The sequence below is a fragment of the Vulpes lagopus genome, chromosome 7 (genome assembly GCF_018345385.1).
Source record: "Vulpes lagopus strain Blue_001 chromosome 7, ASM1834538v1, whole genome shotgun sequence".
Classification (NCBI taxonomy): Eukaryota; Metazoa; Chordata; class Mammalia; order Carnivora; family Canidae; genus Vulpes; species Vulpes lagopus.
The window spans coordinates 4,598,490-4,610,955 of NC_054830.1; the positions used below are offsets into that span (position 1 = coordinate 4,598,490).

The window sequence follows — 12,466 nt, forward strand, 5'->3', positions numbered from 1 at the left end:
AGAGTGGAATTGGAACCCAGGACCATCTGGTTGCAAGGCCTGCTTCCTTCTCCGCTGTGGCGGGCCACAGGACGGCAGTAGCCACCGTAACGACAATGATCCATCCACTTCTGGGGGCTGAGCCCTTATTTTCAGGTCCTAGGCACCAACATCTCCCTCTGGCCACACCAGGGTATCTGCTCATTTATACAGACCGTCTGATTTGTGTGTGTATCCTTATCTGTCCCCCCCACACACACACACCTTCCCCGAACCCCGACTTGCTCCAAGCTTCCAGCTGGCTGGTTAGACTACCACTCTGTTCCGGACAGACGGACAGACGTCTGCAGTAAGAGTGCCTGGCAGGGTGTAGCCTCTACTTCCTCAGCGCTGGAAGACTCGAGGGGGAGGGGAGGGGCCGACCCAGGCATGAGATCTCTGGTACCCCCAGCCCCCCACTGCCCCAAACTTCCTGCAGGGAGCTGGGCCAGCTGGGTTCAGTTTTCTTATCTGTCAAGTGACCTCCGTGGGTGATTCCATCTACCCCTCTGCCTCTATGAGCCACCCTTCCCCTGAGAATAGACGGACCCAGGTGGCAACATTTACCATTTATTTCCAAGACCTGTGGTCAGGGAGCCCAGGGCTTCAGACAAAGTCTGGTCCTCATCCCAGGATGTATTCGTCTTGGCTAGGAGGAACCTTAGACTGCGTGTGCGTGTGTGTGTGTGTGTGTGTGATGGGTGTGACTGTGATGCAGTCCGATGTGACGAGCACCTATCCCATGTGTCACACTTGGTGTGGCTGTATGGCCCCCGTGGATGACTGTGGTTATGATGATGACTTGTGTGTGACTGTGTCATACGTGGTTGTCACACACTGTGTGTGTGTGACTGTGATGCTATGACTTGTGTGTAGTTGTGCAGGAATCTGATGCCTTGTGTGCCTCAGTGCAGATGTGAAAGCGATCATGGAGCTGTGTGATTCTGTGATGCTGCAGGTGTGTCTGCATTCTCTCTCTCTCTCTCTCTCTCTCTCTCTCCCTCTTTCCCCTTCCCATCCTTTCCTTCCTTTCCTTCCTTCGTTCATTCGTTCGTTCGTTCGTTCGTTCGTTCGTTCCTTCCTTCCTTCCTTCCTCCCTTCCTCCCTCCCTCCCTCCTTTCTTTCTCTCTGTAAACATTTTCCAAGCACCTGCCATGTGCCAGGCCCTGACCTGGGTGCTGAAACACAGCCGTGATGTCCTAGTGGGGTGTGAGTGCTCGGCGGTGTTGGGTCCAACCAGCCAGTCGGTGATACATTGGTAGCCAGAAACCAGTTGTGTTGGGAATAACGACACCAGGGAACTGGCAGACGCTACAAAGCCTCTGCCCTCCTGGGGGAGCTGGTCGCCAAACAGTTACGGGCACATCCCCGCGCGCCCACGTCTCTGCGAGGAACCCCTACAGGACCCGCAGGGGCTGTGGCCACACAACTGCGTGTGGATCTTGAGTGCATGACTATGGCCATGGGTGGGCCTGGGCTGGGCTGTCCACGTGGGTGAATCCTAACAATGACTCTCCCTACAACCGCCCACACTCATGAGAGTGGGGGACAGTGAGGCTTCCTGTCCTCAGCCAAGTCCCTGGACCCGCAAGTCCCATTCTTCTCTGAATCAAAAACATAAATACCCACCCCTCACCCCTTCTTCCTGAATATCAGGCATATGAGCTTTCTCCCCCCGTTGGGGGCCTCCCGACTCCCAAGTCTCTGGGTCTTTGTCCTCAGTATTGTCCGTGGCAGGGTCTGCAGATTTCTTTGGTGCCCCAGAGGTGCCAGCTGGGTCTGCAGCCTTCAGGGGTGGCTAGGTCCTCGGCCCCTGGAGGTGCCCGCCGGGCTCTTTGCTTCCTGAGTTTTGGGTTCCCCAGGGCACCCTCTGAGTCACTGCCTGTCGGACCCCCATTCAGTCCGTTGGCAGCCCTTCCTTCACACCATGAAAGCCCCAAAGTAGGAGTGGGTGCCATCGCGGAGTCGGACCAGGCGCTCGTCGGGCACACGGACCAGCACCTCCTCGCCCGCGTCCAGGTGCACCACTCCCCCCAGGAAGCTGCTGTCCCACCACACGCGGGGGCTGGTGGCTCTCCCACAGGGCGACCGCCGGCTGACCAGTAGCTCCAGCTCCTTGGGGTAGCGGGGTGTGCGCTTGTAGAGGCCGTGCGTGATGGGCAGGCCGCTGCTCAGGCCCTGCGGGCAGCCCACGCCTCCCAGCTGCACCTTGGAGTAGATGTAGTAGTAGCCGGCCCGGGCGATCACCAGGGAGCCCTCGCGGTAGCTGAGGCCTCGCAAGAAGGCCAAGCCCAGCTTTGTCTCCCAGAGCAGCGGGCCCCCACTGCCCGTCAGGCTGGAGTTGGCCCCTGGGGATGGAGACAGAGGGTCAGCACGTGTCCCTCCCTGGGTGAGACAGGGTGATGGCGACCCTCCCGTGTTAGTCCTTCTGAGCACCTTATACACGTTAGTTCACTTTATCCTCACTTTGCAGGTAGAGAAACTGAGGCACCCAGAGGCAAAGTCACTTGCTTCTTATACATCTTAGCTCATGCCCCCTCCCCTCCCGCAGGTGGGAAAACTGAGGCACGGAGCAATTAAGCGACTGGCCGAAAGCATCAAAAACGGTGAGTGGCAAAACCAAGGACCAGAGACGGAACCACCCTGGTCCAGAAGCCTAATAATCTCCATTTTCGTCAGTCTCTCTCTCTCTCTCTCTCTCTCTCAGTAAAATGGAGATGTGAATAGTGCCTCCTTTGGGTGTAATGAATGAACATGCACAGAGCGTGTCACAGTACGTGTGACACGGTGAGCACCACGTAAGGGTGTATTCAATAAATGAAATGAGACACTGCCCGGGTGTAGGCAGTGTCTGTGTTCTGGGCAAGGCTGTGAATAAATTGTGATGGATGCGTGGATCCTCATGTTGGCCATTTGGTCTCCCCAAGGACACCCTGCCCCTCCCCTCCTTCCCCCGTGGGTCCCCCTCACCTGTGAGGTGTGCAGCTGGGCTGGCCTGGTGGGACCTCCGCTCTGGAGAGGGAGAAGGTGAGAGGTTAGCCATGGAAGCAGTGGGGGGCGAGGGCCAGCCTCCGGAGGGGTCATCAGGTCTACCTCCTGGCATCAACCCCACCCTTTCCGGAGTGGCCCAGACTTCTGCTTCTCGGGCCTGGGGGAGGGGCACCTGCAGGGCTCAGATCAGTTGTGCAAATCACATTGGGCAATGGGCTGAGGGGGCGGGGGCAGCGTGGGAACCATCCCACCCTCCCTCCCTGGGGCCCAGGACCCTGACTCACCTTGAGTCAGCTGTTTCCAGGCTGCATCTCCATCCTGAAAATGCAGAGGAGCCGGTGGTGAGGACTTGCGTGGCCCACGCACTGGCGTCCTCAGGCTCGTGGCTGTGAGCTGCACACAGACCACAGGTACAGACGCCACCCAGGGCCACGTGCACACCCCGGCCCCACCAAGCAGCTTCAGCTTTCCCCTCTCGAAATAGACATGTGAATGAATGGTGCTATTTGGGGTCCAGTGAATTCACCGGGGCTGGGGTAGGGGTGGGGTAAAGCCATTCCGGTGCCCCGCACATAGGAGGTACTAGGTAAGGGTTAATTAAAGAAGCAGGGACGCCTGGGTGGCGCAGCAGTTCAGTGCCTGCCTGCCTTCAGCTCAGGGCGTGATCCTGGGGTCCCAGGATCGAGTCCCATGTCGGGCTCCCTGCATGGAGCCTGCTTCTCCCTCTGCCTGTGTCTCTGCCTCTCTCTCTCTCTCTCTCATGAATAAATAAATAAATAAAATCTTTTTAAAAAATAAATAAAAGATTTTTACTCATGAGAGACACAAAATTAATCTTTTTTTTTTTTTTTAAAGAAGTAATATTACAGATACACGGACATTCAGGTGGCAGGACACGGGGACATTAATGCCAACAAGCGGATATGGATGGACATGTGGCATAGAGCACAGACTTGGACACTCGTGTGACACACGACAAGGCACACGTGGACTCGGATACACGGGCACATGGTTTATGGATCCCTGTGGGTCTGTGTGCAAGGCCAACACATGGGCCACGGACAGGCCAGTCCGTGGACACTTGGGCACACAGGCGCGGGATAGCAGCACGGGTTCCCGTGCGGGACAGGTACGTATGGCCATCGGGTACAGCCACAAGGTGAAATGACCTGGGGAGACACAGGACACGGAAGGCCAAGGCCGCATGGCAAACAGACAGAGACAGCCACCGCCAACAGCACACTGCCGCAGGGAGAGGTTCTCACAGACTCGGACCAAGTGGGTTGGTGGCGGTCCCCACAGTGGGGGTCAGGGTACGGCTGACAATACCTAACAATGTCCAAATGCCCATTCCGGGGGTTGCCGGCAACAAGACTATGTTATGAGCATAAAACCTGCTGAGAGACCAGATTTTTCTTTGTGGCCACCACGAGGAGAAATGGTAATTACGTGACAGCGCAGAGGTGTTGGCGATCGTGTTGTGGTACAAATACGTTGCACGCCTTAGAAGATCGAGTATTTATATCTCCATTAAAAAAAAAATGCGGTTTTGATTGATTGAACACCTGCCTCGGGCCCGCCGCCAGGCGCCACACCCGCGACACCGTGTCATTCCCTGCCGGGTGGGCACTCATTTCCACAGCCACTTAACAGACAAGGAAATTGAGTTTCGGAGGGGTGAGCTGACTCGCCCTGGGCTGCTCTTGGCCTGTCTCCTGTCTTGCACACACACGTGCACAGAGGGATGCCAGTGACACAGAAGCCCCCCCCCGCCCCCCGCCCCGAGCCCCACTCACCAGCAGGGGTGTGACCATCTCCCCGAGGCGCCAGTGTAGCCGGAGTAGGAACCAGCCCTGGACGGCCAGCCCGGCCACCAGCAGCAGCAGCAGCAGGCCCAGGCCCAGCTGGGCCACACTGCAGGGCCGGCTCCGGCGCCTGCGCCCCAGCCTTGTGAATGGGATGTCTGTCTGTCCGTCCACCACGAACACCGAGGGTCGCACAACGGGCTCCTCCATGCCTGAGCAGATGAGGTCCCGAGACGCCCCGGGAGCTGGGCTAGCGCCGCTGGGTCCCTGAGGGCAAGGAGGAAACCACAATTGCCCAATGCTCCTGGGCTTCCCACGCTGCAGACAGGCGCCCGTGGGTCTCGGGGCTGCCTTTAGAGCGGGGTTCAGCCCCTCCCCTTTCCCCAGTGGCCCTCCTCTTCTTCCTGTCCCCCCACCCCCAGGCTGGCCCCATCTTACTTTCACTCATGCAGCCTCTCACACTTTCCAGGGGCATCTGAAGATGTGACTCAGGTAGGGATGGAGAGGGGAGGCCCCAGCTTTTCCCTGAGGCCGCTTCTTTGTTACGAAATATTTATAGAGCATTTCCCACGTGCCAGGCACTGTTCTAGGCTTGAGGGCACGGCTGTGGACAAGAGAGACAAAAGTCCCTGGTCTTATGGAGCGCCTTCGCCCCTTAACAATGAGCCTGGTAAATAAGAAAATACTATACAGTATGTTAGTTAGATGGTGGTGAGAGCAGTGGGAAATACGAGAGTGGTTTGTGTGTGTGTGTGTGTGTGTGTGTGTGTGCACGTGTGTATATTGTGTTCAATGCTTGTGTGCATGTGTGAGCATGCCCGTATGCGTACATATGCACACGTGTGGGTGTATGCAGGTGTGTGCATCCACCCGGGATGTATGCAGGTGTGTGCATATGGGCATGTGTATGCTGTGTATATGTGTGCAGGTGCAAGCGTGCCTGTATGCGTACATAGGCACTCATGCAGGTGTATGTAGGTGTGTGCATGTGTATGTGTGTAGGTGTGAGCACACCTGTATGCATACATATGCACACATGTGGGTGAAATGCACACAAGTGTGTCCCAGTGCAGGCATATGTGTGCCTGTGTGTGCATAAGCATGCACATGTGTGTGTGTGCATGTGTGCATGCATGCATGCAAGTTTTAATGGGAACTCAGAGTCAGTGCTGGAACCACTGGTCACCAGGCTAAGACCCAGGCTTGGAAGGCGTCCTGAGGGCACCCGGAATTGGCCTGAGTAGCTCTCTCTTTTTGCTGAAATCCCACCTTTCAGCGAGCCTTGGTGATTCAGTCTCCAAGGCCCATCTCAATCCAGCCACCTGTGACCATACCTACTGCTACCACCTTCCCCAGGGCTGTGGACCGCTTCTGTCCCTCCCTCCATTCTTACGGTGAGGTCCTGGTTATCAAAGTGCTGGTATCTGGAGGTGGAGCCTTGGGAGAGGGGATGAGGTCACAAGGGTGAAGTCCTCCAGAATGGGATGAGTGCCCCTACTGGGTGCCTGGTGAAGATCCAGCCAGAGGGCTGCTGTCTGCAGGCCAGGAAGAGAGCCCTCACCAGAGCCCGACCGAGCTGGCACCCTCCTCTCAGACTTCCAGCCTCCAGAACTGTGAGAAATAAATGTCTGTTGTTTAAGGCCCCCAGTGTAGGGTTGTTACAGTGGCCAGACTGCGCCGAGACCCCAGGGCAACCCACCACTTCTGGCTTGGGCTCTTACACTCTTACCTTCTCTTTCCCTCTAGCCACCTCGTAATTCATTCTCTGCCCTCTACCTGGTGTGAGATTGCTTATTTCATTTTATTTTATTTTACGGAGGCAAAATTCACATAACATAAAACTAACCCATGGGATCCCTGAGTGGCGCAGCGGTTTAGCACCTGCCTTTGGCCCAGGGCACGATCCTGGAGACCCGGGATCGAATCCCACGTCGGGCTCCCGGTGCATGGAGCCTGCTTCTCCCTCTCCCTGTGTCTCTGCCTCTTTCTCTCTCTCTGTGTGACTATCATAAATAAAAAATAAAAAAAACAAAAAACAAAACAAAAAAAACCATAAAACTAACCCTTTTTTAAGGTGAGCAACTCAGTGGCATTTAGGATATTTACAATCTCAGACAACTCTATCTAGTTCCCAGGCATTTCTGGTGCCTTGAAAAGACAAGCCCCTTCCCAGCCCCTGGCAACAGCAAGTCAGCTTTCCCGCTCTGGGGAGTCACCCATTCTAGATATTCCAGATGTTTCATAAAAGTGGACACATGCCATCTGTGGCCTTCTGTGTCTGGCTTCTTTCGCTGAATATAACGTTTTTGGGTTTCATCCACGTTGTAGTGGGTGCCGGAACTTCCTTCTGTTTTAGGGCTGAGGGATGTTCCAGTGTTTCCGCCCTTGGACGGATGTTTAAATTGTTTCCACCCTTGGGCTACTGTGAGCATGCATGTGTGCACACGCATTTGTCTGGGCACCGGGTTCCCAGTCTTTTGGGCATATAGCTGGGATTGGAACTGTTGCCATCGGCGTTTTTAACACGTACATCAGCCTTCACCTCTCCCCTGCTTACAATCTTGTAATGGCTTCCCATTGAGCGTATAGGGCGTTAGCAAATTATGCCCCATGGGCCACATCCAGTCATCCCCCCTGACTGCACAGGAGAGCAACTCTCCGGGGAAAGTATTTGGGTGAGCTGCAGATGCCCACCAGGGGTCCCTACTCTGCTCCGTGTCCACCTCCCTGACCGACAGTCCACATCTCATCACCTTCCATGCCTTGCGCTGCTGTAGAGAGAATCCCAAGCAGCCTCTGCGCTGAACACAGAGCCCGACGCAGGGCTCGATCTCATGACCTTGAGATCATGACCTGAGCCAAAACCAAGAGTCAGACGCCTAACCAACTGGGCCACCCAGGCACATCTATCTATCTATCGTCTATTTATCTATCATCATCTCTCTACACACACAACTTATTTTAAGGACTTGGCTCATGTTTTGTTTTTTGTTTTTAAGTATGCCCCACACCCAATGTGGGGCTTGAACTCGTGACCCTGAGATCAACAGTCTCATGCTCTCCCAACTGAGTCAGCCAAGCACCCCAGGAGTTGACCCATGTGACTGTGGGGTGTGGCAAGCCCCAAATCCATCGGACAAGCCAGTAGGCTGGAGATTCGGTTAAGAGTTGATGTTACAGTCTTGAGTCTAAAGGCAAGAAACCGAGGCAGAATTTCTATGCTGCTATCTTGAATTCCTTCTTCCTCAGGAAAATTAATCTTTCCCTTTGGCCCTTCAACTGATTGGATGAGGCCCATCCGCATTATTGAGTGTAGCCTGAAAGTCAATCGACTGTAGGTGGGAATCACATCTAAAAAATACCTACATAGGGACGCCGGGGTGGCTCAGGGGTTGAGCATCTGCCTTGGCCTCAGGTTGTGATCCCGGGGTCCTGGGATCGAGTCCCACATCATCTTCCCGCAGGGAGCCTGCTTCTCCCTCTGCCTCTGTCTCTGCCTCTCTCTCTGTGTCTCTCATGAATAAATAAATATAATCTTCTTAAAAAAAGGTGTGGGGGGAGGCTCAAAAATCCTCATCACTCACAAGGGTCCCAGCCAACCTCTACCAGGACGCCTTTCCACCTTGATGTCTGCCTTCCTCTTTCTTTTTCTTGCTTATTTTCATGTTCTTCTGCCCTGGGATTCCTTTCCTTCCTTCCTTTAACACGTGGCATGTTGTTCTGTTGGAGCACCTGTGGTTCCAGACTGTGAACAGCTCAGATAGGATCTTTGAAACTTATATTCCAAGGACAGCACGGAGTTGACTTCAGACAGTGAGGTTGTCCAAAGAGGAAAGGAGAACAGGGCAATGTGAGAAAGCCTGCCTACCATGGGGCCACCGGTATAGTCATTTAGATCAAATAATAGTCTTTTTTTTTTTTTAGAAAATATAATAGTCATTTTCTATGTCAACCTAGCTAGGCTGTGGTTTAGTAAAAAAAAGCAGCGTAAATGTTGCTTTGTAGCTATTTTTAATTTTTAAAATTAAAAAAAAATTTTAAAAGACTTTATTTATTCACCAGAGACACACAGAAAGAGGCAGAGACATAAGCAGAGGGAGAAGCAGGCTCCCCTTGGAGTCTCCCCTTGACTGCTGCCCCCACTAATCAGGGACTGGTTGTGAATCTATTTCCCCCCTATTTCTGGAATCAGGAGGCAGCCTTTATAGGACCTGGTGGGGGGTGTCTTAGCGGAAGGGGCTGAGAAGGGGTGACTGCAAGGCTCAGGGATTTTCAAGTGATGAGCACATCTAGAGTCCGGGAATGGATCCCACCCTCAAGCCCTTGAATTAATCAGAAGAGGCACCTAGGGCCCCAGTTCCCCTCGACTGTCAGCTCACTTCCCTCTGGCTCCTGCCCCCCAGGCAGCTCTGATGATGCTGTGACCACAATGCTCCCCCAACTCCCCACCTAGACCGCTGACTCAGATCTTCCCTTTCACTAGCTCACTCGCTTGCTCACTCGCTCAGAGCTCACCGGAAGCATGGCCGGGCCTGCCCCCTACCGCCCCCTCCTGGGCACAGCCGGCCCAAGAGGAATGCAGGCGAGGTAACAAATGGAATTGCCCCGGAGGAGCTGCAGGTGAGGGGCAAATGGGATGAAGGTGAGAACAGGTGAAGATGCAGGTGAGGATGCAGCATATAGGTAGGCGAGTTGGTAAAGATACAGGCCAGCTTGCGGTTGGAGATGTCGGCATGGGCCGGGTGACAATGCCAAAAATGCAGGTGGATACAAGCCAGGGCGTAGGTGAGACAGCAGGTAAAGATTCAGATGATAATGTTGGTGAAAACGCACGTGAGGGTTCCATGAGGAGGCAGGTAAGCAGGCAGGTGTGAAGGGGCAGCTGGTGAGAATCTCCAGAAGGTTGGGGCTGAGGAGCAGGGGAGATGCAGGGGAAAGTGGAAGTACACTTGGTTGGGGCCAGCGAGGTGGGGGGTGCTCCCGGGAGAGTGGGGAGGAAGCAGGCCTGCAGGTGGGCCACAGAGGGACGGAAGTGGGGGTCAGGCGAGGCTTCAGGATGGATCACAGTGGCCTCTTTCCCTCTCAGAGACCTTCCCACACTGGGAGACACATGACATACAACTGAAGCTTTATTGTGGGGACCACGGGGAGGGGTCAGTTGGGACAGCCAAAGGTGATCATGTCATCAGTGAAGCTGGCCAGGTCTTGGCACCGTTTCTCATTTTCCTCATCCTGGCATTCATCGGCCTCAGGCCACAGCTCCACCCATGTGTCCTTCCCGATGATGTAGTTGATCCTGCAGGGGGGTGGGGGGATGTGCCGAGAGGAGGCAGACAGGTCAGGGGCAGGGCAGGGGGAGGGTGGGCAGGGGCGGCCCGGCGGCCCTGGGCATGCACAGGGCTGGCACTCACTTGGGTTTCTCTCCCCACAGGTCGGTGGAGACGCCCCACACGAGGTAGTGTTTCCCATCCTGCAGCTTCAGGGCTTCTCTGCACCTGATGTGGCTGATGAACCTGCGCTCCTGTCCTCTGGCCACCTCATCGGAGCCTGGAAGGGAGGGAGAGAAGCTGAACTGGAGGGAGGGAGGGAACTGGGGGGAAGGGGGTGGGAAGCCAGAAGCCAGAGTGCAGGGCTGACCTGATTTGATGATCTGCTCCACAGCCATTACGTACTCATCAAAGTCTTCTGCTGGCTCCTTCCTGAGAAGCCTGGTCTTGTACACTGCGGGGGGACGGGAGGGGGCGGTGGGGGTCAGGATCACCTGCAAGCGCACCTGGGCACACGGCACCCCCCATGCAGATACATGCAGGATGGCTGCCAGTCGTGCTACAGTCCCTGCCCCCCCAGTAACACACATGCCACACGTGATCTTACAACCACGGTCTCACACAGCCACACACACGACCATGTGCACGATTACAGCCACCCACATGCATGACCATGCCTACTCCTGTCCACTGTCACCTGCAACCACTGTCTCATATCTCCGTGGTTTGGCACAACTACAACCTCACAGTCGCACACACAACCAGGCACACAACCACATCCACTCATACACTTGCATACACCCAGCCCGCTCACAACCATGATTCCCATGTAATCATGGCCCCTCACAACACACACACACACACACACACACACACACACACACACACGTCGCCTGCAACTATAGCCTGAAGTACAACCACATGCAGCCATGGTCACTCGCAGCCAGTCACATACACAACCACAACCATAACAGTCTCACATGTACAACCACGTCCCCACACACTGTTGCTCCCACACGCTCCCACATGTATGCACCCACTGACCATAGTCTACGCCTGGCTCACAGGCCTTGTCCAGCCGTTCATCTTTGGTGACCTTGTTGTACACCTGCTGCATGAAGCAGTTCTCTGTGGGGCGGATGGGTGGGGGACATGGTTACATTTCACATCTCATCCAGGGCCCCCCACTCCTGGGTCCGTCCCTCTGGGTGTGTGGAGGGATCTGGTGGGTGTGGCCAACTCTTCCCCGCTCCTTGGCACCCACCCTCAGCACAGCGGCACATGTCCTTGTGACAGAGCTTGCTTAGTTGCCCATCTTCTTTCTCTGGGTGGTAGAACTGGGTGCAACTCTCATCTGTGGGCAGAGTGGTGGGAAAGGGTTAGAGGGCGAGGACCTCCAGTCCAGAGTACCCAGGGGGTAAGGCTTGGATTCCCAACTCCAGTCCCTCAGACCTGGAGATGCCAGGTCCCCAACCCCGGGAGCCTCAGACTCCCACCTCTCAGATCCCTGGAACCCTCAGACCCCAGGCCCTAGGTCAAGGTTGCTCACCTAGGTTGTAATAGGAGTACACCTTGACTGATCCAGGCTGGATAAGCCCCACCTTAAAGTACTGGTGCACTCTGAAGGATATACAGTCCTCCTGGTTATGCGAGATCTGTGGAGAAGGAAGAGGCTGGTCAGTGGGATGAAGACGCGGAGGGCATCCCAGCATGAGGTACTGGGGGTTGGAGAAACTGAAGGATCAAGGTGGGGAGTGGGTGGGGAGGGTGGAGGGCAGGACAAACCCATGTTCTGTTACTCCAAGGCTCAGAGCTAGGTTACACTCGTCAGCTTCCTTCCTTAGTTTAGTGTGTGGTCATGTGATTGAGTTCTGGCCAACGGACTGCTATCTATGCCCATAAAAACATCATCCTGCAGCTAATGATACTGAATTGTAGATTTAAAAGTTGCCGAGAGGGTAGATCTTAAAAGTTCTCACCACACACACACACACACACACACACACACACACACTAAAACTACGTGAGGTAATGGATGTGTTAAGTAACTTTATTGTGGGGATCATTTCCCAATATATGGAGACATCAAATCATTATTTTATACACCTTAAACCTAACACAGTGTTATTTGTTAGTTATATCTCATTAAAGCTGAAAAAATAGAGAGAGGGAGAGAAATAGATATACACATGTGTATGTGATAGACAGGTGTATTTGGAGGAAAAGGCTAACAGTGAATTTGGGTAGGACTGTGGAACCATGTTCTCCTGCTCTGCAACTTCCCCATAGGGTTAGAATTAGATAAAAATTGAAATGCACAAAAATTAAGATGCAAGAAAATGTCAATGTCTGTCTCATGCAGAATCCTCCTTTCTTCTAGAAAGA

The 12,466-nt window shown here is 54.4% G+C and overlaps 2 protein-coding genes across 3 annotated transcripts in view; both read right to left on the reverse strand.

Annotated features, from left to right (window-relative positions):
* Positions 1-1,102: 1,102 nt before the first annotated feature.
* TNFSF14 (TNF superfamily member 14) lies at positions 1,103-6,707 on the reverse strand. 2 transcript variants are annotated; one of them, XM_041762974.1, is made up of 6 exons: positions 6,661-6,707; positions 5,253-5,418; positions 4,806-5,081; positions 3,294-3,327; positions 2,989-3,030; positions 1,103-2,366 (listed from the first exon to the last, which is right to left on the reverse strand). In XM_041762974.1, exons 3-6 carry the CDS (start codon positions 5,022-5,024, stop codon positions 1,939-1,941), a joined length of 723 nt encoding a protein of 240 aa, XP_041618908.1. In that variant the 5' UTR covers positions 5,025-5,081; positions 5,253-5,418; positions 6,661-6,707; the 3' UTR covers positions 1,103-1,938. The 2 variants fall into 2 exon arrangements, with proteins under 2 accessions (XP_041618908.1, XP_041618907.1); XM_041762973.1 differs by having other exon boundaries at positions 6,208-6,697.
* Positions 6,708-9,925: 3,218 nt separating this feature from the next.
* C3 (complement C3) overlaps positions 9,926-12,466 on the reverse strand; it is a 32,581-nt gene continuing 30,040 nt past the window's right edge. Inside the window, exons 36-41 of the mRNA XM_041761833.1 lie at positions 11,631-11,736; positions 11,346-11,435; positions 11,126-11,209; positions 10,452-10,535; positions 10,226-10,361; positions 9,926-10,110 (exon numbers count right to left, since the gene is read on the reverse strand). Coding sequence (XP_041617767.1) covers positions 9,969-10,110; positions 10,226-10,361; positions 10,452-10,535; positions 11,126-11,209; positions 11,346-11,435; positions 11,631-11,736 — 642 coding nt within the window. The 3' untranslated portion in view covers positions 9,926-9,968. The remainder of the gene's footprint in view (positions 10,111-10,225; positions 10,362-10,451; positions 10,536-11,125; positions 11,210-11,345; positions 11,436-11,630; positions 11,737-12,466) is intronic.